Here is a 26,588-nt window from a genome sequence, read left to right on the forward strand (position 1 = left end):
GAAGACGGAGATGAAGAAGGGTGGAGTAACAGCAGATGCTGCGAGCCGCCACCACGAGAAGCAAGATGTGAGAGAACAGGTAACGCCACGAAGCCACGTGACAAACATAGCTTAATAGGAATGGGTTGAGTTAGCTCAATGGTAAGAGCTAGCAGGCAAGAAGTGACACACTTCCAACAAGGTCACACCACCTAAGTCTCTCCAACCAGCGCCACCAACTGGTAATCAAGTATTCAAATACACAAGACTATGGGGACATTCCTTATTCAAACCACCACCACCATTAACCTCCATGGCTGTCTTTATCACCTTGAATAGACCCAGTGACCCTTTTACTCCACACTTATACCATAGTAGCATGAGAAAAATGCTAGCCGGGTGAATGTCTTCAACTTTAAATTGGTGACCACATACTTCAAAGGCACCTACACATTGCCCCAAAGTCTTGTGCATGCTTCTGTACTGGAGACCGTGTTTGGTGGTTCTAGAAGTATAGTGCAGCCATTTACATAACCTTGACCAGTTTTGGAGGCAGCTCTGGGGAGGATAAACAGGGAGTAGCGAGGGAGGAAGGGGGGTACCCATCTAGCCAGCCAGATGAGTGATGGGTGTCAAAACCCTCTATCCTAAAGGTGGTTCCTAAACTGAGGTGTGTGGATCACCAAGGATCAAAGTATAAATGCCAAAGGCCGGGCCCTACTCAGGTGGCTGAATCCATGCTCCCACTGTAACAGGAGACACAGGCTGCAAAGAAGGCCTAGGCAGGGGAGGCCCTTGAGCCCCCTGGTAGAAGGTGATAAGGCAAGTAACTATGTCTTCTCATGTCTTAGTCAGGGGAAAGTAGAGGGGTTGCTTCATACAGGAGTGAGGAGATGGCTGAATCCCGTGTGGGAAATCTGGAGGGGCATCCTGGATATGAGGAAGTTCCCAGATGGTTCCAGAAACTTCCCCTCCCCCTATTCAGGCCCCGTGTTGGTCTGGCCTTGCATCACTAGCATTGCTATGGGAATAGCAAGGTGTGGCTTTTAAAAGCAGGTCACCAAATACCTAGCGGCTTCTGCCTTGCTTCCTCTTGGATCACGCACCCCTAATGGTGCTCTGGAAAGCCTGCTCCTCTCATGAGAGTCCTATTGGAAGGTCCAGAGAGAGGAAGTGAGAACTCCCTCCAACAGCAGCAGCGGTCACTGTTTGAGGAAGTGGATTCAGCTCTGCCCAGGCCTCCCTATGGCGCCCCCACCCCTCTCCATCCTGAGCTGCCCCTCTCTGGCTGGCTGCCCCAGTGTGTGCACCAGTGTCTTCTCTCTGCACATCACTTCTCTCGGTTTACTTTTTATCTCCCCTTCTGATTACTCCTTAATTTTCAACAGGCCAAACATGATGTCTCACTCAGTGTTCTACTGCTGTGAAGAGACACCCTGACCACAGAAACTCTTATAAAAGAAAGCCTTTAACTGGGAGCTTCTGCACAGTTTCAGAGGGTCACTCCATTATCGTCATGGCAGGGGTCACGGCAGCAGGCATGGCACTGGAGCAGCAGATGAGAGCAGCATCCTGAGCCACAGGCAGAGACAGACACATGGGCCTGGCTTGGGCTTTTGAAATCTCAGTGCCCACTGCCAGTGATCCACTTCCTCCAACAAGGTCACACCTTCTAATTAGAAGGTCACACCTTCTAATCCTTGTAATCCTTTCAAACAGTTTCACTCCCTGGTGATGAAGCATTCAAAAATACGAGCCTATGGGAGCCATTTTTTTTTTTACTTTTTTATTTATTTAATATTTTTTCCATTTTACATATCAATCCCTGTTTCCCCTCTCTCTCTCCCCTTCTCCCACCTCCCAACCTCCCTCTCATCCCACCCACATTCCTTCCTCATGGGGGGTGAGGCCTCCCTTGGGTAGTCAACACAGGCTGGCATAACAAGTTGGGGCGGGACCAAGCCCCTCCCCACTGCATCACTGCTGAATAAGTCATCGCACCATAGGGAATGGGCTCTGAAAATCCAGTTTGTGTGCCTGGGATAAGTCCTGGTCCCATTGCCAGGGGACCCACAAACACATCAAGCCATGTAACTGTCACTCACATTCAGAGGGCCTAGTGTGGTCCCATGCAGTGGGAGCCTTTTTTTTTTTTTTTTTTTTTTTTTGGTTTTTCGAGACAGGGTTTCTCTGTGTAGTTTTTGGAGCCTGTTCTGAATCTCGCTCTGGCTGACCTCGAACTCACAGAGATCAGCCCGGCTCTGCCTCCCAAGTGCTAGGATTAAAGGTGTGCGCCACCACCGCCCCGCTAGGAGCCATTCTTATTCAAACCACTACACATGATTACAAGATTTAGGTAGCAACTGGTGATTGTCCAAACTTTTTTTCTGCAAGGGGACAAGAAAATTTGTATGCCTGTGGTCTCTGTCATGGCCATTTAATTCAGTTCTTCCTTTGTGGAGCACGGACAATGCTCCAAATTGACAGGTGTGGAGCTGTTCATATAATATTTTATTTTACAAAACCAGGCAGTGGTAGATTTGGGGCTGAGGGTCATAGTTTGTCAGCCTCTGGTCTGTAGAACATCATAGCTCCAGGCACTTAGCCCATCGTAGTGGCCACATTTGAGTCTGGTGTCCACTTGGTGCAGACAGCAGGGACGGGGGTGGGAACCAAGGCACATGACTCACCCGAAGAGCTGGAGCACACGTGCTAGAAAAGGGACCAGGTCGGGCAGGAGACAGGGTGGACGTGGTACTCAGCCTGGCACTCCAGCAATGTTAAGTGACTCATCTACATGGTGCTGAGCACTGGGCAGTAGCTGGGAACTCACAGATGCCTGTTGCGTGGCTCTTGATCATAGCGCAGACATGCCAGGCTTGTGGTAAAGCACTTGTAGAAGCATTAACTCCTTAAACTCTCAAATTACATAGGAGGAAGTTAAGCTTTGGGGGTGGGAGTTGATTTGTCTAAGGTCACACAGTGCCTGAACCAACATGGAACTTGTGCTGTATAATGCTGCCTCCTAGTTCCCACGAGGACACCTGCCCTGTGTGGTGCTCCCATGAGGACTCCTGTCCTGTGTGGTGCTCCCATGAGGACTCCTGCCCTGTGTGATCCTCCCATGAAGACACCTGCCCTGTGTGATGCTCCCATGAGGACTCCTGCCCTGTGTGGTGCTCCCATGAGGACTCCTGTCCTGTGTGGTGCTCCCATGAGGACTCCTGTCCTGTGTGGTGCTCCCATGAGGACTCCTGTCCTGTGTGGTGCTCCCATGAGGACTCCTGCCCTGTGTGATGCTCCCATGAGGACTCCTGCCCTGTGTGGTGCTCCCATGAGGACTCCTGCCCTGTGTGGTGCTCCCATGAGGACTCCTGCCCTGTGTGGTGCTCCCATGAGGACGCCTGCCCTGTGTGGTGCTCCCATGAGGTCTCCTGTCCTGTGTGGTGCTCCCATGAGGACTCCTGCCCTGTGTGGTGCTCCCATGAGGACGCCTGTCCTGTGTGATCCTCCCATGAGGACTCCTGCCCTGTGTGATGCTCCCATGAGGACTCCTGTCCTGTGTGATGCTCCCATGAGGACTCCTGCCCTGTGTGGTGCTCCCATGAGGTCTCCTGCCCTGTGTGATGCTCCCATGAGGTCTCCTGTCCTGTGTGATGCTCCCATGAGGACTCCTGCCCTGTGTGGTGCTCCCATGAGGACTCCTGTCCTGTGTGGTGCTCCCATGAGGTCTCCTGTCCTGTGTGGTGCTCCCATGAGGTCTCCTGCCCTGTGTGGTGCTCCCATGAGGTCTCCTGCCCTGTGTGATGCTCCCATGAGGACTCCTGTCCTGTGTGGTGCTCCCATGAGGACTCCTGCCCTGTGTGGTGCTCCCATGAGGTCTCCTGCCCTGTGTGATGCTCCCATGAGGACTCCTGTCCTGTGTGATGCTCCCATGAGGACTCCTGTCCTGTGTGGTGCTCCAATGAGGACTCCTGCCCTGTGTGGTGCTCCCATGAGGTCTCCTGCCCTGTGTGGTGCTCCCATGAGGACTCCTGCCCTGTGTGGTACTGTGGCCTCTTCAGAGTTCAGTTTACCACTCTACTCAGTTTTGAATTCCTTTTCCAGGAGGTTTTTTTTTGTTTTTGTTTTTGCCTCTGATAGACCATATATGTACTCATTACTTTATTTGGTTGGTAGTGTCTTTACTATTAAAAGTTATGTGAGAGGGGCTGGAGAGATGGTTCAGGGGTTAAGAGCACTGGCTGTTCTTCCAGAGGTCCTGAGTTCAATTCCCAGCAACCACATGGTGGCTCACAACCATCTGTAATGAGATCTGGTGCCTTCTTCTGGCGTACAGCCATACATGCAGACAGAACACTGTATACATAATAAATAAATATTAAAAAAAATTATGTGAGAGGTTAAGGCCACAGCTCAACAGAAAACGCTTACCTGGTATGAGGCCTTAGGTTTTATGCATAGCGCCCACGCCCACGGAAGAGACGTGATTGCTTCTTGTTAGGCAGAGGCTAGACCTAGCCACTTGACCCCTGGCTAGAACCTGTGGACCACTTCCAGCTGTGGTCTGTAGTGACTGTGTGTTATCACACACACACACACACACACACACACACACACACACACACACACACACACGTTCAGGGTCATCGTTCTGACGTCAGGGATTCCGCCCGATTAGTTTCTCTCCATCTTTCCAAACTTTCAGAAACATAAATAAACACTTTAATTGTTCATTTATTTTGCTGCTTTGCAAATTGGAAGGCAAATTGCAGTGAACTAAGTATACTTCCCAAAAATGAATAAATAAACAAACAAAAACAAAACAAAAAACAAAAACTGCTTTGATTTAAATGTTTGTGTCTCCCCAAATTACCATGTTTAAATCTTAACTCCCAAGGTGATCGTATAGGGGATGAAGGAGTCTTTCCTCTTATGCATGAGATCAGTACCTTATAAAGGGAGCCCCAGAGTGCTGTGACTCTTCCTCTGCCACACGAGACACAACTATGTAGGTTCTAGGGGCCGTCCTCAGGGTCTTACAGCCTCTACTTTCAGACCTTTAAAATGCCCCTGGTGTCACACTACTGACTGATGAGAGATGATGTAGCGAGTCCCTGCTGACAGCCAATGCCATCATCTGAGATGTGTGAGCGAATACATTCAAGGCCCTTATGACCCACTTCAGGCAGGAAACAGCTGCATGAGCTGGGACACTGTTAGAAGAAACTCTCTGGAGTTCAGCCAGAATGGTGAGCAAAAAAAATGATGGTTGGCACAAGCTGCTTCTTGTAACCAGATAACCAGGATAAAGAGATATGCAAGAATATTAGGGCTGGAATGAAAGGTTGTCTTGAATTTGCTATCAGGGAAAAGGGTGGGCACATGGATGAAAAAAAATAGATCCTATGTTAATAATTGTTGAAAAGAGAGCGGCATATGTGGGTTATTCTCTTCTCTCTTCCACTTTGGTTTTTAAGTTTTCAGATCTGTTTGAAATCTTCCGTAGTTCTGACAAGCTCAGAAAGTAGAATGGTGTCGCCAGGGGCAGAAGGAAAGGAAAGGAGAGTTAGTGTCAAGTGGGTGGAGTTTGAGTTTGGAAAGATAGAAAGAGTTCTGGAGATGGACAATAACGACAACTGCTTAATAATTTACAGGGAAAAATCCCAGGGAAGTGTGCACTTCCTGGTTAAGATGGCCAGTTTTATGCTGCTTCATTTTTTGTGTTTCCACAAACTGGAAATGGGAGACAAAAGGAGCCGGTATTACAGAAGGAGTTGACGTCACCTTCCTAGTGTAAGGCAGCTTTCTTCACTGTTGCCATTGTCTATTTGAGACGTCTCACTCTGCACCGCAGGCCGACCATGAACTCCTGAGCCTCCTGCTCCAGGCGCCCCAGTTGCTGGGATGCCAGTGCCTCACCACGTCCAGCTCAGTTTACATTAGTGTTGAGTCTTAGAAACCTCTTAAATTTGGTCCCAGAAGAAATTAAATGAGATCAAAGAAATCATTTCAAGAGGAGACAATAAATACATAAACACACATTAAAAAGGGAAGGAAATTTAGACTTCTGTTTCTCAGTCATGGGCTGAATAGGTTCTGAAATGTGTATTGAGGCTCAAATATTAAGTGTTAGAAATATTGATGATTCGAGAGCTCTATCTGTGTGCGTGTTTGTCTGAATGTGGACAAACATGTAGGTACGATGCCCTTGGAGGCTACAAGAGGACACTGGGCCCCTGGAACTGGAGTTACAGGAAGTCATGAACAGCTCAAGGTGGGTACTAGGAACTGAACCCAGCTCCCCCACAAAAACATCTAGTTCTCTTAACTGCTGAGCCATCTCCCTAGCCCTCCAGACCCTTTTCAATCACTTGTGCATCAGACCCTGTGGTAAGTAAGTCCTGGAGATGGAGCCAAAAGCAAGACAAAGCTGTTCACAGCTCATCAGGTCTCTCTGCCTTCTGACTCACTCCATGGCCCCATGAGAGCACTGAACTGTTGCTTGAGTTTTCCTGCCTGGCCCACAGTCAGGGCAAATCTCTCTCACCCGCCAGTCCCAAGCCGCTCAAACCCGATCAAGTAAACACAGAGACTTATATTGGTTACAAACTGTATGGCCGTGGCAGGCTTCTTGCTAACTGTTCTTACAGCTTAAATTAATCCATTTCTATTAATCTATACCTTGCCACGTGGCTTGTGGCTTACCAGTACTTTACATCTTCCTTGTCCTGATGGCGGCTGGCAGTGTCTCCTCCTCAGCCTTCCACTTCCCAGCTCTATTCTCCTCCTTGTCCCGCCTATACTTCCTGCCTGGCCACGGGCCAATCAGTGATTTATTTATTGACCAATCAGCAACACATTTGACATACAGACCATCCCACAGTACTGAACCATAGGAGTGAATTCACCTAACATCACAATATTCATTACTTATGGGCACCTGGCCACTCCGAATAAAGCTGCGTTTCAGCCTCCTGATAACTGGCCTGGTTATGGGATTAAGATTTGAATAATAGCTCGTGAGGGGGAAAAATCATACAGGCAACTTCTAGAGTATACCCTGAAAGACATTGCTAGACTGGTCCTCATGAAGGAGGGGAGCCATTCAAGATGGCATTGGGACTGCATTGGGACTGCTGGGGATTTCAGCCTTTGCTTCTTCCTTCCTTAAAAAAAAAGTGTGTGAAATTGTGTTTTACTACTGCAATGGAATAATAGCAGATACAACCATCATTATATATACATTATTATATTAATAATCCCATTCTGCATCTCTGACATCCCATTGAAATTTGACATCTCTGTTAGTTGCAGTGGTGGACCTGGTCTAGACACCAGTATGCTTCCTGCATGACATCATGAGAGATGAACAGAAACTGGTCAGGTTGAGGAGGGAGCATTTCAGGCAGAGAAAGCAGCTTGAGTAAACTCTGAGAGGAGACAAGAAGGTGGAAACCGAGGGAGCTTCACCACAGCCCGTGCTTAATGCAACAGTGGTTGGGGGGAGGGGGTCTCTTTACCTGTTCTTGGAGCCACCTCTGGGGTGTTGGCCATACCCATTAATCTCATCCAGAACCAGCCTGGGACACCTGTGAGGAAGAGTGGAGATAGTCAGGAGACTCAGAGACTGGGAGAGGGGAGCAAGTGCCAGCCTGAGGCCTGCAGATGCTCAGCTTCTGCCATTGTCGCACAAGGCTGCAGGCTCAGCAGTGAAGGAGATCCGCATTTCTCTCCCTAGCCAGAAAACTGATTGTGTGTGTGAAACTCCTGACCTCTCAATGTAGGCTATTAGTTAAAACAAACTGTGTATGTTCTGTCCAGCCCCTGGGATGCCAGCCCACTGGTGTAGTTGGGATTTTCTTTGGGACGCCAACCAGCTCCCGAATAAAGACACAAAGACTTATTAAGTACAAATGCCCAGCCTTAGCTTAGGCTTGTCCCACTAGCTCTTTTAATGTAATTTAATCTGTTTCTATTCATGGTTTTTTGTTTTTGTTTTTGTTTTTTCCCCCCTCAGGGCTTTCTACCTTTCTTTCATTCTCTATGTCCTACTTTCCTGCTTCCTCCATATCTGGCTGACTGGCCCCTGGTGTCTCCTTTTTTGTCTTTTCTGAGCCTAAATTCTTTCTCCTACTTATTCTCCCTGCCCAGAAGTCCCACCTATACTTCCTCTCTTGCTATTGGCTGTTCAGCTCTTTATTAGACCAATCAGGTGCCTTAGGCAGGCAAGGTAAAACGGCAACACATCTTTGCATAATTTAAAAAAATGCAACACATCTTTGCATAGTTAAAGAAACACTCCACAACAAGCCAGCACCCTCAGCTTGACCTGCTCAGGCTCCTCTGCTCAGCCCCAGCACTTTTTTCTTCTTAGTCCTCAGAACCAGCAGCTTCCTGTGAGGGTGGGAGGAGTAGGTGGAGATAAGCCTGGATGGGGAACATTTGAAAGGCCAAAGACAGCCCTCTTCAAAAGCTTTGACTCAATTTGGGTTAGTATCATTATTGACTCTGTGTCAAGCGTTTCAATGATAAAGAGGCCTTGAGTGCAAAAAGAATGAGCACCATGCCTTGAGAGGGCAGAGCGCTAGGTCGGCGAGTGAACCGCTGACTGCAGTACTTCAATGAAGCATGTGTGCATTTCATAGCTGGATTTGTGATTGCTTCCAAGGGCAGCAATCCCTCACCACTGAGTTTAATTTCAACACTTTCTCCCCAAGTCTCTTAACTTGCACCATTGACAGGAGCCATATTTGTTGGAGAAAATTACATTTGCTAAATTGTTTGAGGTATAGAATATTTGTTTACTTACAATGATTGACACTGTAGTGTTTCCTAGAAGGTTGTATTTGCTCAACCTTGCCATTACTTGGTGCTTAATATGACTCATTGATTCAGTTTTAAAAAATCAGCCAATATGGAGATGGCCCAGGGTCCCACTTGGTTAGAAAGTATCTAAAAGCCTTTGCTCCCCACGCAGGGAACTTTTCAAAGGAAAGGAAGTTGGTGGTTCCAGTAACTTATTTTTTAAACACAAAGCAAACTCAGTATAAGGTAGGTTTTGAAGCCTTGAGTGAAAGATTGCTCAAGAAGAAAAGGAAAGAAGAGAGGCCGCCTGGGGTTCATTTGGTAGACTGCTTGCCTAGCCTACGTCACTTCCTGGGTTTGGTCCCCAGCGTCATAGAAACTGGTGACACGTACATCCTGGCAGCATGCCTGTCATCCCAACACTTGGGAGGGGGGCGGGAGGTCTAGGAGTTCACAGTCATCCTAAACTACACAGTGACTTTGAGAATAGCCCGGGCTACACATGTCTCTGTCTCAAAACAACAAATGTATATGGAAGGGGACACAAGGCAGAGTCATTGGGAACACCATGATTCAAGGGCATCTGGGAGTACCAAACACCTCTGTGCCTGCCTCATGTCTTCCTGACCCATCTTTAAAAAAAAAAAAAAAATCCGGCATTGCTGTGGCAACCAATTATGCTGATACCCTGTTGTGTAGCCATTTCTCCAAATAGAAACATTCCCTCCTGGAATTCCCAGGCCCAAAGTTAAAAGATGCCCAAGGCCCCTTACAGACTTACATAAGCAGCAATAATAGCTGGGGGAGGAGTTCTGATCCATTAGCTGCCTGCAAGTTTTGCTGGGAACTCGGGGACACAGCTCCCCTCAGCTGTCAACATGCTGGGGTGGCCTTTTTGTCAACGCAGCTGCTTTTGAGTCATGAAGGCTCCTTAACTGACCCCAGTAAACTCACTGGTTCATTGAGCTAGAGTTGGAAGGAATCATTTCTTTGGTCTGTTGCTGGTGTCCTGTCTGGGGTGAATAGACATTTATTTACATCTCCCTGGAAAAGTCACGCAACATACTGTAGGGGTGGTTGTCTGTGCTCTACACTGAAGCACCGCCCCTAGTGAGGCTGCAGGTAACTGCTAGGTACCTGCTCCCCCCACCACCCCTGGGCGTGGCCTGAGATGGGGACCCCTTAAGACCTGGGAGGGAGGGGTACTGCCCGCTTTCTCTTGGCTACCTCGTGGTCTTGGTTGCTGGAGCTGCGGGATCAGCATCTGTGTTAGGGTGTAGAACAGAGGAGGAAGGCTTATGCATGGCCTGGAGGCCGGTATAGGGAAAGGAAGCAGGAGAGGCCAAGATGGCATTTCAGAGAATAGCTCTGAGTTTCAAAATATATTTTATAAAATGTAAAGAGCCTTCCCAGTTACAAGACACACCTTATCGGCTGACAGTGTCCCAGTAATCATGAGCACATCTAGTGCTTGGATCTTGGTTTTTATGTTACTCTTTGAAGAAGAGAAGAAAAGAGAGGATAAGGAGGCTTTTGGAGGGATCAGCCGATTTTAGGTCTGAGAAGGAAATACACAGGATGGGCCCGTAAATCGCCATACTGGTTGGATTATGTCAGAAGGACACAGGGGCCACTGAAAGAGCCCTGATGGCCGGAGATGAAAGGCTTTGAGCAATAAAATAAATAAAGTAGTAGGGGATATAGCAAAATTTATAAAACAAAAATCCGTGAGTCCATTTTAATGTAAGTCAGTGACTAAGTGATTAAGTAAATGAGGAAAGACAGACAAAGCAGCCACAGGGAACAATTGCAAGTGATTGAAGCAGCTACTGTGTCCCTCAGGGAGGGAGCCCTTATCTCTGAGCTGTGTACAACTTCTTCCAAAGACGATGGTGTGGGAAGGAGAATGACCACTGACAGATACTCCCTCCGTCACGCCATCAAGGTCACCCTGCGTAGCGCTGACTCATAGGGTAGAAGGTACCCCGGAGGTACACACCCACACTCACTGTGCCTTTGTGCTTTGCCTCCTCAAGCTGTCTCACTATCAAATCAGAAGAAAAACCGAGGGGCATTCTACAAAACCCCAGACCAGCTCGTCTCAAAGCTGTCATGGTTGGGCTGAGGAGATGGTGCGGGGAGTGAAAGAGAGTGCTGTGCAAACACAAGGACCTGAGTTCAGGTCCCGGAACCCAGGTAGAAAGGCAGGCGTGGGTGCACACGCCTGTTACCCCAGCACTGTTGGTGGGACTAATGGCTTCCAGACTGGTTTCAGGTTCAGTGAGCAACCCTGTCTCAAAAGAATAAGGCAGAGGGTCATAGAGCAGATTACTCAACGTCCCCCTCTGGTTTCTGTAGGCACACATACTTGTGCATACACTTTGCACATTTACCGCACATACATATGTCACATTCACACACTTGTTTGCATACACACATACATTTAAAATTTTTTAAGAAGTAGTAAAGTATAAGATAAATGCTTTAAAAATATCAGTGTCATTAAGTACAAAAACAGTGAGAAAAACTTTCATAAACAAGAAGAGTCTCTACAATACGGATGCCAATGAAAATAATATAAAAATATCAACTTACTTACTGTGCCGAATATATATACCATGCCAATGTTAGGTATTAAAAATGCAGGGTGTCAGCGGGGTGGTAGCGGTGCATGCCTTTAATCCCAGCACTTGGGAGGCAGAGGCTGGTGGATATCTGAGTTCAAGACCAGTCTGGTCTACAGAGTGAGTTCCAGGACAGCCAAGGCTACAAAGAGAAACCCTGTCTTGAAAAAAAAAATACAGGGTGTCATGGCACATGCTTTGAATCCCAGCACTAGGGAGGCAGAGACAGACAGAACTCTATGAGTTCAAGGCCAGCCTGGTCTTCATAGTGAGTTCCAGGCCAGCCTGGTCTTCATAGTGAGTTCCAGGCCAGCCTGGTCTTCATAGTGAGACCTGTTTCAAAAATCAAACAAAATATAGGACGCTGACATAATGGTACATGTCTCAACTGCCAACACTTGGGAGGTGAGGCAAGAAGACTGTCTAGAGTTCAAGGCCAGCCTGGGTTATGTAATGAGTTCCATAAATTCTCACTGTTGCTATTTAGAACAACTTCAACTTGGCAGTTTTGGCTTATAAGACTCAGAAAGCCTGAGGAACCTGCCACAAAATTACCTAAGATCAGTAACCAAAATAGAATGAGAAAAATGAAAATGATTCAACACAGAAACAAATCCTTATGAACACTATATATCATTATTTTAATACATCATGAATAAATGAGTGCACATAACAATAACCAAAACATATTATGAATATTAATGTTCTCGGGATAAATAATTGATCTGACACTAGTGAACAAGTCTTTTTTTGGAGGATTTCAAAACAAGGCTTCTCTGTTTTACTCAGAGAAGTGTCTCTCCATCCACTGTTGTCACTGTGCAGGGAGTTGACTCAAGGCTAGAGGGATGCCTTTGCCGGCTTCTAGAGCCAAAGCCAAGTTCCTCAGGCTTTCTCAACAAGCCCATTCTCACCTCCTCTAATGGTGGTGCTGCTAGAGTGCAACTTTCTGAGTATCAGCTTAAGCACATCACAATCTAGAGACACAACCATCTCTGCTGACGTCTCCTGGAAAACAGATGAGTCTCGGGAAGAGCACACCTTCAATCCAGTCACAGCTCTTCCCTGCGAAGTGAAATCAACTAACCGGTTGACACTGCTCCTTCACTAAGTGTGTCCTTTCTGGTTTCAAACAGATAATTTAGATATCGTTGTTAGTTAGCTCTTTGTTATGTGACCAAAAGAACTGAAAGAAGGAATGTCTGTTGGCTTGTGACTTCAGATCGTCATGCTCAAGAAGGTAGGGTGACAGCTCCCATAATGGTGGTTAGGAAGCAAAGAAAGGGGCATGTGAGAAAGGGCCAGGGTGAGACAGAATTCCCAAGGACAAGACCCCGGGGTCCTGCTTCCTTCAATTAGGCTCCATCTCCTCTTTTCCACCACTTCTCAATAATAGCATGATATTATGAATCGATCGAGGGATTAACCCATTGATTACACCAGGGTATTTAAGACCTGACCCTCTCTGGAGATGCCCTCTCTCTTTCTCACACCCAGAGGTATGCTTTACTAATCTCCCAGGCATTTCTTAATCCAATCAAGTTGACAATCAAAACTAACTGCCTTGTGTACATTGATGATGTTAAAACAATAATAGAAAGACACATAGTGAGATGTCAACCTTCCTTGTACGTTCATACCATCTGTTACAGATTGAGGAAGGTTCTGTGTTTCTTTATTGTGGCAGTATAACAAGTACTGTACTTTCTACCTACTGTATCTGCAAAAAGGGCCCCTTCTATTCAGGCATTTTGTAATAACCAGAGGCTCTTCCCAACCATGACTTCACAAAACACATCCATCTGTCTTGCACTAACTGGGTGAGTACAATTCAAAAGGCAAAAGCACTCAGTGAGAAGCCGTATAGTCAGCCAGGTGTGGTAATGAATATCTGGAATCCCAACATGGATGCAAGAGGTCAGGAATTCTATGTCATCCTTGGCTGTGTGGAGACCCACTCAGGTTACAGGAGACACTGTCTCAATAATCCAACCAACCAACCAACCAACCAACCAATATAATAAATGAAGCTGTATAGTCCAGTAGTTGTTGGATTAGCTGATGCTCAAGTACCCAAGCAAGTAGCTCTACAAAAGAGCACGCCATCTTCAAATTTGCTACGGATCAAGGGTCCATATGCTAGGCAAAGGGTCAGGGTCCCCACTTCTCACCTCTTAGTTTGAGTCCCTATAGTTTTGCGGCCCTTATACCCAAGGAGAAGGGAACAGACTGAAAGAGCAATTTGTCTGAATCTACCCATATCCAGGTGTTAACTGCTTGGCATTCTACATTTCCTTTAAGCTATGCCCCTTTGGTTCTGTTGTGGATAGGCTAGGGTGATCAAAGGTTGGGGATAACAAGATCTAACACAAATGTGAGGTGTCAGGCTTAAGGAAGGAAGGGTGCCCACTGCCAGAAGGGGAGGGGGACAAGATGTGGGGGAGGGGCAAGCATGGCCATGAGGGGCCAGGGGTCCCTGAGGGCACAGGCCCAACCCCAACAGTCTTACTCTAATACAGCCTGTTCGGTGTCACCTGTCTTCAGCTCCCAAGGTCGGACACACGGAAGAAGTGGCTCCCCAGACTGAAGGGCATGTCCCTTACTCCCAAGGATGGGAATCTCTGCAATGGCGTGAGTGTTCCTTGAAGACCTGAGAGACTGGGGTATACTCTGTTCGCCCCAGCTCAAGTCAGGACAGCTGCCAGCCCCAACCCACGGCCAGCAAAATCACCACAGAAAACATTGTCCTTGGTCTTTTGTTCTATTGTTTGTGGTTTGCTTTAAAATAAATTGACATGAAGATGGGAGTTTGCTTTGATAACAATAGAAAAACTTACGGCCTTTAATTCAGGGGTCTGTATGCAGCCCAGTCAGCAGCATGTGAGGCAGGTGGGTGAGAGTTCCTGTTGGTCCTTTCCTCGTCCTCCTTAACCTAGTTGAGGGGCACTTGTGTGTGCAATTACTCTCTGCCTTCTGTTTTGAGACAGGGTCTCTCACTGAACTTAGAGCTCACTAATTCAGCTAGCCTGCCTGTGGCCAGCAAGCCTCAGAGACCTTCCTATCCTCCCAGACCCTCCCAGCTCCAGGGTTACAGATGTATGTGGCCATGTGTGGCTTCTTATTAGGTGCTGGAGATCTGCACTCAGATTCTCATGGTGGCGAAGCCATCTCCCAGCCTCCTCCCTTCTTGACCTTTGAGTATTTAAATTTAGTCCTTTTTTCCAGACTTAGAGGGTTTTTTTTTTTTTTTTTTTTGTAGGATATGGCTATTTGACAAGGGAATTGAAAGACCTGTGGGCTTAGGTCATCACAGTCATATTATTCATTCCCTATTCATTCTGTGTTATACTCTGTTGAGGGCACTAATGATGTGTCTCTGAGTAAAACTGACGAAAATCTCTTCCCTCCTAGGGTGGTAAACGAACACAAAGGAAACATCAACAAATAACAGGCGAGTTGCACAGAATCAGAGTGTACTCTGTGTCCTGGGTAATTCTCTGTGTGCATGTAAGGGAGGAGGGTTTACTCTGGCTCATAGCTGAGGAAGGGATACTGTCCATCATTGCAGGGAAGGCATGGCGGAGGAGCCCGAGGCAGCTGGTCACATTGCATTCGGTGTCATGAGGCTGAGAAATTAAATAGAAATGTTGTTGCTTGATTCATATTCTCATTTTTATTCATTCCAGGACCCCAGAACACACAATGGTGCCCATCTATATTCAATGTGGGTTTTCTATGCCTAGATAAAAATTTTTGGAAGACACTCTCACAGACATGCCCAGAGGTGTGGTTCTACAGTGACTCCAAATCCAGTCAGGTTGGATAACAATGGTTAGACCACCATGAAAGATAACTTCCACAGGGAAAACTAGGAAACTAGGTAGGGAAGGTGGACAGAGGATATTGGAGGGCAGGGGCTCTGTTGACATCGTTGGCTAGGGTACCTCACTGGACAGATGGCATCCAGACAAAGACCTGAAGCCTGCGCCAGCTGTGTCTAGGGACAGAGGAAATCAATGAAAGGGTTGCCTTCTTCGTTCCTTATAGGGGCAGAACAAGCAGGGCCAGCACCCAGGGTGCACTAGAAGAGGGGGAGCAGGAGATGAGACCAGAGAAGCCCGCCCTTCCCAGGAGCAATAGGTACCCCAGCACCAGCCTGTGCTCAAAACGCCATCCATCATTCAAGGGAAGCAGGGCTTCCTTGAGTAATCAGGGATTCTGGTGCTGCAGGAAGAAATGGACACTTTTGTCCTACTGGAAAGCGAGGATGCTTCACAGCACTGGGCTGTATCCAAAAGCCCTAAGTTAGGAGCCAATGGAAAGAGACTCCCACTGTTCAAAGATGGAATAATTTGAGCATCTGCAATGGATTGAAATAAATCAAATATGTTAAAATCCATGAGTTTATAATTATATCAAGGGGAAAAGCCCTCTCATAGGTCACCTTTACAGGTTGCTAGGGAACCAACTCATTTCTCTGAAAACCAGCTTAAAAAGGGAAAGAAACAAGCATTTGTCTTTTCTATATAAATGGTATTTTGGGGTAGCTAAACTGTTGAGGGAAAGGTCTCCTTTTAGAAACAGTGCAGCTAGGAGATGAAGGAGGAATGGGAGGGGGACCAGGAGGCCTCAATTCTGCTGTCATAGTAGCAATGGATACAAGAGATGTCAATCGCAGGCCAAATCACTAGAGGCTGATGGTGGCTCCAGGCTGGGTGGATCAAGCTGGCAAGACCTGGTCCCACTGACTAACGTTGCCAAGGCAAGACAACAAATATATTTGTTTCTGACAGGATGCATCTAAAGTTCAGACCACCACCACCTGTGAAGTATGATCAGGAAAATCAAACCTCATAGATCAAAGTTCCAGACCTATTGAACATTTCAGGCAATACGGGGCTTAAGGAAATGTGTTGAATGACACCATAGGAGTGTAATCAGCCAAATCTAGACTGTGGAAACTCAACAGGACAAATGACCCAGTTTCTCCAACAAATAAATTAGATAGAAAAAGAAAAGGAGGCAGGGGAGCTTGTAATGAAAAGAGACCCGGGGGACATGATTAGCCACCTGCAGTGTGTGGCTCATGTGTGGATATTAATATAAACAAACTAAAAAAAAAAAAAAAGACAGGGCAAGGGAGATGGCGCAGTAAAAAAAAAAAAAAAAAAAAAAAAAGAATGTGGCTCACAAACACCAAGACCTGATTCTATCCCTAGCAGCCACCGAAAAAGTGGAGTGCAGCAGTGTGCAACTGTAAGTCCAGCATTGGGAAGGAGGAGGCAGCCTGAGGGCGTGGTGGTCAGCTAGGCTAACCAGTCACCAAGCTCCAGGTTCATTGAAAGACTGTGTCTCAAAAATAAATGTCTTAGGGTTTCTATTGTTGTGAAGAGACACCGTGGCCACGGCAACTCTTATAAAGGAGAACATTTCATTGGGGTGGTTGGCTTACAGTTGCAGAGGTTCAGTCCATTATCCTCATGGCAGGGAGCGTGGTGGTGTGCAGGCAGGCAGACATGGTGCTGGCTACTACATCTTGATCAGAAGGCAATAGGAAGCCAACTGTGACACTGGGTGTAGCTTGAGCACAGGAGGACTCCAAAGCCCACCCCCACAGTGACACACTTCCTCTAACGAGGCCACACTTCCTAATAGTGTAACTCCCTATGCACTTATGGGGGCCAATTACATTCAAACTACAACAATAAGGTAGACAGCAAGTAAGGAAGACACCTGACATTGATCACCCCCACACACAGGCAAGCAGGCACACATGCACACAAAAGAACTGGGGAAATTTTGTACATTAATTGGGTGTTTGTGATATTAAGGAAGTTTTAGGTATGATAATGATATTGTGGTTATGTTTCTAACAGAGTCCTTGGTTTTAGAGATACATTCTACAATATGTGTGAAAGAAATTACATGATGTAGGGTATCCATCTCCAAATGGTCCAAGTGAGTCAACAGAGGGATGAGGGCTAAGGACTGGAGAGGAATGGGAGACTCAAGGCTTCCACAGTAGATAACTGTTGAGGTTATTGACAGCCAGAAACATTGTTTTCTATTTTGTGTGGATTAGAAATGTTGCATAATGTAAGTTAGAAAAAAGAAACGGCAGCCCGTGGAAGGAGCCAACCACACATGGGACTCAGAGAGAAAGCTTTCCTGTGATAAATCACATTAATGGTCCCTATCCTCCAACTTCAGGGCTTAACAGGTAGGTCATCTTTTACCACTGTCTTTCTCTGGGTAGCTACTAATTGAAGGTAGGCCCTACAAAAACAATTTCAGGAAAGGTAGCATTTCTTTCCATAGGCAGACAGCTGAAACACTGAATTTGTCTTGGAATCTAATTTGTTGAAGTGTTGGTAGGCTCTCCAGGTCTCTCGGCAATGACCAAGGGTTGTGTGACAATATTTTTCCTGGGGAGAAACTACAAACATGTCTACTCACCCCAGACAGGGAGTCCACAACAGACCAAAGTATGGATATCACCTTAGTCCAGTTTTGATGAGTTTTATTGGGGTTACTTACAGAAGTGTGTGCGAGGGGTAAATTACAAGAGCAGAGAGGACTCAGAGACAGCTACAGCACCAAAGTCCACTTCAGCACAGGTGACAGTTCACAAAATGCCGGGAACCTGGGGGACACTGCACAGCCTGGAGGCAGCCCTTCCAAGTGACTCCGTTGGTCTCAACCTCTTCCAGGCAGCTGGTCTGGTGTCTTTGCAGCTTGGCTTGTCTGAGAATGACTCTCAGTAGCTTTATTTTTTACTCTGGGAGGAAGGGGCCTAGTGAATCTGGTTGGTTTCAGGGACTTCCTGCAGCTATTTTGAGTCCTTTACCTCCATGCTTACAGAACTTCCCTGTAATCGCAGAGGTGGCTGTTACCTAAGGCCAAGGTACTGGATGGAGCCATGAGACAGGCCTACAGGGTTTCTGTGTCATTCTTCTCTTCCCCTTCTTAGTTCTTCCTGCTGGATACCCCTCCCAGGAGCAGCTACTTGCACAGACAGGTAAACTGTGCGCCATACATCTCCAGAGGACTGTAGGATGGCACCTCCTGGATTCGTGCAGGATAGCAGCACCCAACAGGAGCTGGGTTTTTTGTGCCATCTCTGTGTTTGGACCTCTCTTTCCTCATCAAGGGGAGACCCCGGCTTTAGTCCCTGCTAAGATTAGTGGAAAATAATGGCTTTCAAACATTAGGTTTTCAAATTGATATGTGTCTAGTATTCCTAACACTGCCATTCTTTAATAGCAGAGTTTCTATATTACAGTATGCTGATAAACCACCTGCAGAATTTAGGGAAATGAAGTTTCTTTCTGGCCTAGTATGGGGCTTGGGAAGAACGGGCCTTTGGTCCCTGGTGCTTCTGAGTTTCTTCCATCTAGCGACTGTATCATCACTTGAAGCCTATCGCCGGGTGCAGTGGAAGACAGAACAGAGGAGCGTCATCACCTGAGTGACCTCTGACCAGAGGGAACAGACATCACCTGCTGCCACAGTCCATTAGTGAGGGCAAGGAAGGAAAGGAGCAGGCGCTACAATTGGGAACAATGCCTTATTCCCCGGGAGGCAGCAGAGCCCTGCCTCGAAGCCTCAGCACCAACAGTAGGCACCCCTGGCCTCTCAGAGAAGCAAGGAGTTGTTTTGATATGAAGTGTCCCCTACAAAGGCTCATAGATTGAGGACAGGCGGTGCTACTTGGGGAGGTTGGGGGAGCTTTAGGGGATGAGATGTAGACAGAGGAAGCAGGTCAGTCTATGAGGATCCTTGGGGATATCATCTACCCTCTCCCACCCTGCTTTCTGTTCACCATAATGTGAACAGCCTGTTTCACCCCACGCCCCTGCCGCAATAGTCTTCCCAGCTGTGAGGGCCAAGGAGCTACGCAGCTACAGGCTACAACCTCTGAAACTACAAGCCCTGTTCCCTTGATGCATTTCTTTTGGGTGTTTCATCATGGATAGGAGGCCTCTCTGGGACCTCGGCAACTGCGTGAAGTTAGAGTCCTTTCTCTCCCACCACGAGGAGCTGTTCTCAGGGTAAGGCCATTTGGAGAGGAAGTGAGTTAGCCTTTTCACCAACTAGAGGTCCAGGGGATTTTAATCTGAGGGGGGGCGGGAATCCTAGAATGTGCTCCAAATTTTGGTGAGTCTATGGAAGACATCCATAAAATTTTTTGTTTGTTTGTGTGCAACTTTCTAGGAAGGGGTCCATAGTTTGGCACACTTAAAGAATCCAGGAAGCATTCTTTCTAAAAACTCACAATGAAGTTTGCAGTCGTCAGGGCTCTCCAGAGAGGCAAGCTGGCAGGGTGTGTACAGAGAAAGGCAGGTTGGAGGAGGTACCTGCTCACATGGTTCGGGAGATTTGCAAGTCCACAGTTTTCAGGGTGTGCCAGCTAGCTGGAGACCCAGGAAGAGCCAATGCTGCTGTTCAAATCCAGAGGCCTCCAGGCTGGAAAATCCCTCCACCCCAGGGAAGGTCGTTCTGAGTCCTCCCAAGCCTCACTGAGCAAGGCACCCTCATTAGGGAGGACCAGATACGTGCATATTTTAGCCCGCCAATTTCAATGTTAGTCCCATCCAGACACCTGCACAGAGACACCCAGAGTTAATGGCTGACTGTGCATTTGCATAGTCCACCTAAACTGGCATAAAAACATGTCTTAGGGTCACTCAAGCCAAAAGGTAGAGGTTAGAAACTACCATTCTAAGAAAAGTTCACCACTCCTGTGTCCCCAGTCCACCTTCCCTGCTTTCAGGGGCTCTGAGCCATGTCCTCTCCCAGCTTGCTTAGCCTTGTGACATGTGGATTAAATTAAATCACGTTCTCCCTGCAACTTTCATGTATTCCTCACTGAAAGAATTGGGCCAGGACTTCTCAACTCAGCTTTAGTAAATGTTAATGTTAAAGCGTTATATGTCTCTGGGAAATTTTAGAAATTTTCAAATAGTTCAGTAATGCTGCTTACTCAAAACTCTTTGCCCGCCTTGAGCAAATAGTGTAATTGGTGAAGCGCTGTTGTCGTGTGCTCATCTTAGGGCCTGTTCCTAGTGTTCCTCTCGGAGAAATTCCCCAACAGGTGAACTGCCGACCTCACAGCTTTCACCTCCCTGCTTCGCAACTGTCTGCAGTGAGGAAACTGCTGTAGGCACAGGCCTCATTAGCTAATGGGGTGAGCACACCGCTCTGCTGTAATCCACTCATGTCAAAGCAGTGGCCAGCCTGGCGTCAGCACAGCACAGCTTCCCTGTCGGGACTGTCCCCTAACTCTCCTTTCACAGAGAGCATTGTGCACGCAAAAGTCAGAGGCAGCCGAGGGAAAACAGCTTCCTCCTTCCGGTATTTCGAAGCCTGCCTCGTTTGTCTTGACTTCTTTTGGGCCCTGGCTCTTTCCTGGTTTTGTCTCCATTTTCCTTTTCTTCACATCCATGAAGGCTGATGGTTTGGGGCTGGAACTCTTCCCTCCCCTCCTTCGGATTTTCCTGTGCAGGAGAAGGCTTCCTGCCCATCATTCTGCAGTGACCCCCTGCCCATTTCCCATGCTGCACTGCTGCCTCCCTGCTTCAGAAAGAGAGGCTGTTCAGGGGTGTCATTTGGAAAGATCCCAATGGGCCAGCAATGCTGTGCTACTCTAAAATGAGATTATTCACAGGCTGTGGCCACTGCTTTCAGCGGTACCCCTGAAACAGTAGTGAAATGTCCAAACAGCAATTGTTCCTGAGGGCCTGGGCCTCACACCTGAGCCCTGAGCCTGGGAGGAATGGGATATTGCTGTTAATAGCAACGGCTTTCTTGTCTGGCGGCAAACTTTCCTAAACGTCATGCAAAAGAAATTAGTAGATTATATTGAGCTATAAAGAAAAATTAAATTAGGAACTTTGTAGGTAAATGGATGGAACAAGAAAAGAGCGTATTGAGTGAGGTAACCCAGACCCAGAAAGACAACACTACATGTTCTTCCCCACCTGAGGCTCCTAGCTTCAGATCTTCAGATGTGAGTACATGTCCTAGAGAAACTGCAGGAACCAGGAAAGTAACAGAGGACCATTGTTGGGGCAGTGGGACTGGGGAGCAATAGAGAGGAGGCCAGCAGGGAACGAGTGACCTGATCAGAGACATGGGACAAAGGGAAGCTCTAATTAGGGAGGGGGAGTGGGACAAATACAGGAGGAGGGAAGAGGGTAAGATAACACTAAGGATGTCTGAAGAAGTCAGTAAGGAATCTAGCAGGGCGGTGGTGGCACACTCCTTTAATCCCAGCACTCAGGAGGCAGAGCCAGGTGGATCTTAGCGAGTTCGAGGCCAGCCTGGGCTACAGAGCGAGATCCAGGACAAGCACCAAAACTACACAGAGAAACCCTGTCTCAGAAAAAAAAAGTCATAAAGAATCATACTAGTAACTATCTTTAAAAAGCCTATAATACACGGAATTCTATGTATAAATATACATATGTAGTTTAAATGAACTTTTCTCATGTGGTCTGCTAATGCTCACTCTAAGAGCCATAGACCATCTAACAAAAACCCCAACACCATGCATGAGAAGCCTTCTTTTGAGGTATTTGAGTCGGGGTTATTCAAGAGACTCCCCCAAATTACAAGATATTGCTGTTGCCCTTGGTTGAACCCAGAAGTCTCTATAGCTGAAGACCATGGACTTCAGACTCAGAAGCCCTTAGACTGGAACTGACTTGAAGTCTCCTCCCTGAGGACTAGCTTTCATGGTACCAGAGATGCCATGCAAGCTTCCAAGTGACAGAAGCAACCAACAGTCCTACTCAGCTATGGTGCCTAGGAACCACGTCAAAGACCAGCACAGCACAACAACCTAAGGGTGCAGTAGTGGCACGCACACCTTGGGGGTAACCAACAGCTCCCGGATTGACTTAAGGCCTGCTCAACGAGAGGGAAACCATGTGTGGCACTGAAAACCTACCCAGTCACCTGGGGCTAGTGAAGTCGTGGATCTTGGAGAGAACCTACAACCACCACTTTACTAAACCAGCGCAATCCCTAACAACAATCTATAAACATTTGTCCTTAAATCCATAAATGACTGTAGTCCTCACCTCTCATCAGGGAAACTTCTCTTCGCAACAGAACAAGAGCGACCGCTATAGAAAGCCACAGACAACCAAAAGGTAGAGTTGTGGAGCCCCGTCTTAATCGATAACACCGGTGAAACACTCCTGTACCTAAGGCTCAGGGAACATGTGGAAAGAGGGGACAGAAGGATTGAGAGAGTCAGAAGATGAGGGGGATTGCTGTGAGTTTGTGTCCCCTAGTAATGTCAGAAGCTACACCCACACATTCTTACCAGCGTGACAGCCTAAACATGAGCTGAACAAGGACAACAGTAGGCAGGCTAAGACATACACAAAGAACTACAGGCAAGTAAAGAATGCTAAGAGTGGCAGAGATCAGTCTTCCCCAGGAGAGAGCACGCCAATTGGTTATCCAGTACCCAATGTCAGCCCTGCAAACACACACACAAGTAACACTATACAGAGTGAGCGGGTCACTTTTCTGTATTTAGGAACATATATGTCTGTACACATACGTATATGTATATAACAACAATTAATGAAAAGGAGGTCATGAATTGGAAAGAGAGCAAAGAGGGTTATGGGAAGGTTTGGGGGGATGAAAAGGAAGGAGGAAATGACGTAATTAAATTATAACTTCAAAAAGTAAAGGAAATAATTAAAAGGCGAATAAAGTTAATTTAAGGAAAGAAATTAGTAGATTAAATTAAAGCCTGTTAAAACACAGACAGATTGCTTCCATCTCAAATTACTCTTTCATTGCCCATAGCCATGTCCTTCTGGCGTGTTTGATTTTCAGGGCACCCTGAAACTTTCTCTGTGGAGGTAGGGAAGACGCCAGGGAAAGGGTCACACTGAGCCGCAAGAGGCTCAAGCTCTCTGTGCATCCGTTCCCAGGGGGTCCTGCGCCACCAAGGAGATTTCTCTCCTGTAACTGTGAGTTTAGAGAGAGGACTCTAAGAACTGGAGTTCCTATGTGGCAGTGCTGCTTGGGTGCTGGAAATTGAGCCTCGTCTGCAAGAGCAACAAACGTCCTAAACCACGGAGACATCTCTAGCTGGGTCTGAATTTGTAGGAAAGTTTGTTTTTTCTTTCTCCTGCTAGCTTTCATTGATTTTTAAATTTGATTTGCTTTTTTACTATTTTCCTGGACATCTAACACAAGGCTCATGCCATGCCAGGTAAGTGCTGTGGCTGCCCCCTGCTTTGGTTATTGTTTTCTACAAGGACCAGTTTTCTTTTGGATCCTGGCTATAATCTTTAAGTACCTTTCCTAGAAGACCATGTGTTTCTTGAGAGTGAATTTCCCAAAAGTTGCCACGGTCTTGCGATAGGGAAAACTGTATTCTGACTTTGCCAGTTGGGAGGTGAGAAACCCCAGACAAGTTGTTGAACCTCTCAGATCTTTATATGTACACCTGACAAACTTACGTACTGGGACTTCAGACATAGTCCAGTCATTAAAGCGCTTGCTGCTTAAGTATGTGAGCCCGGGTTTGATCCCCAGCACCCACATCAAAGCAAGGCATGGCGGGACACATTTGTGTCTTTAGCACTTGAGAGGAAGAAACAGAAGGACCCATGGCTGGCTAGCCTAGCCGAATTAACAAGTTCAAGGTTCATTGAGAGATTCTGTCTAAAAAATTAATAGAGTGGACATGACCAGATAGTAAGACCCTATTGTTAAAGCCACATTTTGGTCCCTGGACATAAGAACTCAACCTGGAACTTCCCTGAAAACTTTTTGTCTGCTGTCCAGCTTCCACGGTGCCAGAAGGTGTTATACAGTCTGCTGGGGGAGAAAAGTTATCAATGTCTTACCCACAGTGGACCCTACACACCACAGTACTAACCCACCAGGCAATAGATGCCACTGGGGCAATAATGGCATTACTATTATAGGAGTAACCAACCACTTTCTGCTTAGATTTGAGGCCTGCTCTACAGGATGAAATTCATGCCCTGAACTTAGTGAAAAGCCCATGGCTGGGATGGTCCTAGCCCCAAGGGTGGGGGAAATCTACTGTTGTTGTGTTATCATGATCATAGCACTAAGCTATTTTCTAAATGTTTGTGTTTATAGACGTAGATGAGTGCGGCTCTCAATTTACGTCAGAGGAGCTTCCTTTTGTAGTAGCCCAGTTAGTTCAGAGACTCAGAACTGGTCAGAGTGCTAAAAATAAATGACTATGAGTCCTCACGCCTAAATAAGATATTTATATCGACCTTCCCTCCTCCAAAGGTTTAGAGGACATCAAAGAAGAGGGTTCAGAGAGGACAGATGAGCTGTCAAGTGGGGAGGGTGCTGTGCAGGGCTGTCTTCTGGATATGACATGACATGCTCATGAACTCACTGCAGCTGTGGTTATCTAAAGAAGACCAACCAGTCAAAATCCAACCATGGGTGGCAGGGCTGGCGGGGGGGTGGGGGGGTGGGATTTCACAGGGCTCCTCTCCTAGCCGAGGAGCTATTGGCAGCTGACTGCACTGTGGGAGGAGGAGGCACTTTTCTTTTGGACTGTGGCCATTAGTAGGTTGCTCGTGCTCCTGTGGATGGCCCCACACCCAAGAGCATATGAACTGTACAAATTCAACACTGGGTTACAGAAAGAAAAAAAAAAAAAGAGGACATAAATTTGGAACATAAAGTTGGGGGAGGGTTAAGGGAAGGCGGAGGAGGAATTGGTGGTGAATATGATCAATACTTTGTATACACATGAAATTCTTAAAGAATAACTACAAAATGTTAAATTAAAAGTGGTGGTGGTGGAGGTGGTGGTGGTGGAGGTGGTGGTGGTGGTGGTGGTGATGTGGAGAGAAATTAAGGAAGTTACTCGATGTCAACTTCTGGCTTCCAATGTCCCGGGAGTTCACACCAGAGACCGAATGCCAGCGTCTTCAGCTGCTTGGCTTCCTGAAACCAGAACTGCTAGGCAGTGAGTTCACCCACCTTGAATTCCCCCGAAGAGTTCAGTCCAAGGAGCTGGGGCAGAGGAGGCTGTACAGGGACCAGAATATGACTGGCTGGGCCTACAAAAAGATTGAGCTGGAGGATCTCAGGTTTCCTCTGGTCTGTGGGGAGGGAAAAAAGGCCCGGGTAATGGCCACCATTGGGGTGACCCGAGGCTTGGGAGACCACAACCTTAAGGTCTGTAGTTCCACTCTGCCCATCAAGCCTTTCCTCTCCTGCTTCCCCGAGGTACGAGTGTATGACCTGACACAGTATGAGCATTGTCCAGATGATGTGCTAGTCCTGGGAACAGATGGCTTGTGGGATGTGACCAGTGATTGTGAGGTAGCCGCCACTGTGGACAAGGTGCTGTCAGCCCATGAGCCCAATGATCCCAGCAGGTATACAGCTCTGGCCCAAGCTCTGGTCCTGGGGGCCCGGGGCATCCCCCAGGACCGTGGCTGGTGTCTCCCCAACAACAAGCTGGGTTCCAGGGATGACATCTTGGTCTTCGTCACCCCCCTGGGAGGGCCAGGCAGTTACTCCTGATGAGCCCAGCCCCATCCCTCTCACTGCCATCTAAGCCTCTCCATACTTACCCTTCTCCCGGTCCAAATAGTGAAGTTGTGTTCCTGATTCTTGAGTGGCCATTTAATTGACAAAGGGATGCCCACTAGATCCAGAATTGCAGCAACTGACAAATAAAACAGATGGATTAAAAAAACAACAACAACACAAACAGTTACATATGCCACACACGTATGCACAAATGTATGTGTAGAGGAAGACTTAAAAGTAAAAAGAAGGTGCTGAGACTGTATCTCAGTTGGTAGAGTGTTTGCTTATCCTGTACTAATGCCTGAAATCTATCTGCAGTATTGCATCCATTGGGTGTGATGGTGTATCCCTGTGATCTCAGTACTTAGGAGGCAGTGGCAGAAGAACCAGCAGCTCCAGGTCATCCTCTGATCACAGTGTACTTGAGAACAGCCTGGGCTGTCTGAGATCTGATCTAAAAGATAATAAGGGCTGGGAAGATGGTTCAGTGGGCAAAGGCACTTGCTGCCATGCCATGTCACCTGGGTTTGATCCCCAGAATCGCGTGACAGAAGGAAAGAACTGATTCTCAGAAGCTGTCCTCTGATTCCACATGAGCACTGGCAGTGT

General features: G+C 47.1%; 1 protein-coding gene across 1 annotated transcript; it reads left to right on the top strand.

Annotated features, from left to right (window-relative positions):
- Positions 1 to 10: 10 nt before the first annotated feature.
- Positions 11 to 26,109, top strand: LOC128106403 (protein phosphatase 1J-like). The gene is made up of 2 exons (XM_052731899.1): positions 11 to 79; positions 25,290 to 26,109. Exons 1-2 carry the CDS (start codon positions 11 to 13, stop codon positions 25,968 to 25,970), a joined length of 750 nt encoding a protein of 249 aa, XP_052587859.1. The 3' UTR covers positions 25,971 to 26,109.
- The last annotated feature ends 479 nt before the right edge of the window (positions 26,110 to 26,588 follow it).

This window comes from Peromyscus californicus, unplaced genomic scaffold (genome assembly GCF_007827085.1).
Source record: "Peromyscus californicus insignis strain IS unplaced genomic scaffold, ASM782708v3 Scaffold_12__1_contigs__length_115047231, whole genome shotgun sequence".
Lineage (NCBI taxonomy): Eukaryota > Metazoa > Chordata > Mammalia > Rodentia > Cricetidae > Peromyscus > Peromyscus californicus.

Excerpts from the sequence above, each read along its gene's own strand:
- LOC128106403 (XM_052731899.1), top strand. The coding sequence starts at position 11 with ATGAAGAAGGGTGGAGTAACAGCAGATGCTGCGAGCCGCCACCACGAG. Across the intron at positions 80-25,289 it reads AGCAAGATGTGAGAGAACAG|AAATTAAGGAAGTTACTCGA; the intron begins GTAACGCCACGA and ends TGATGTGGAGAG.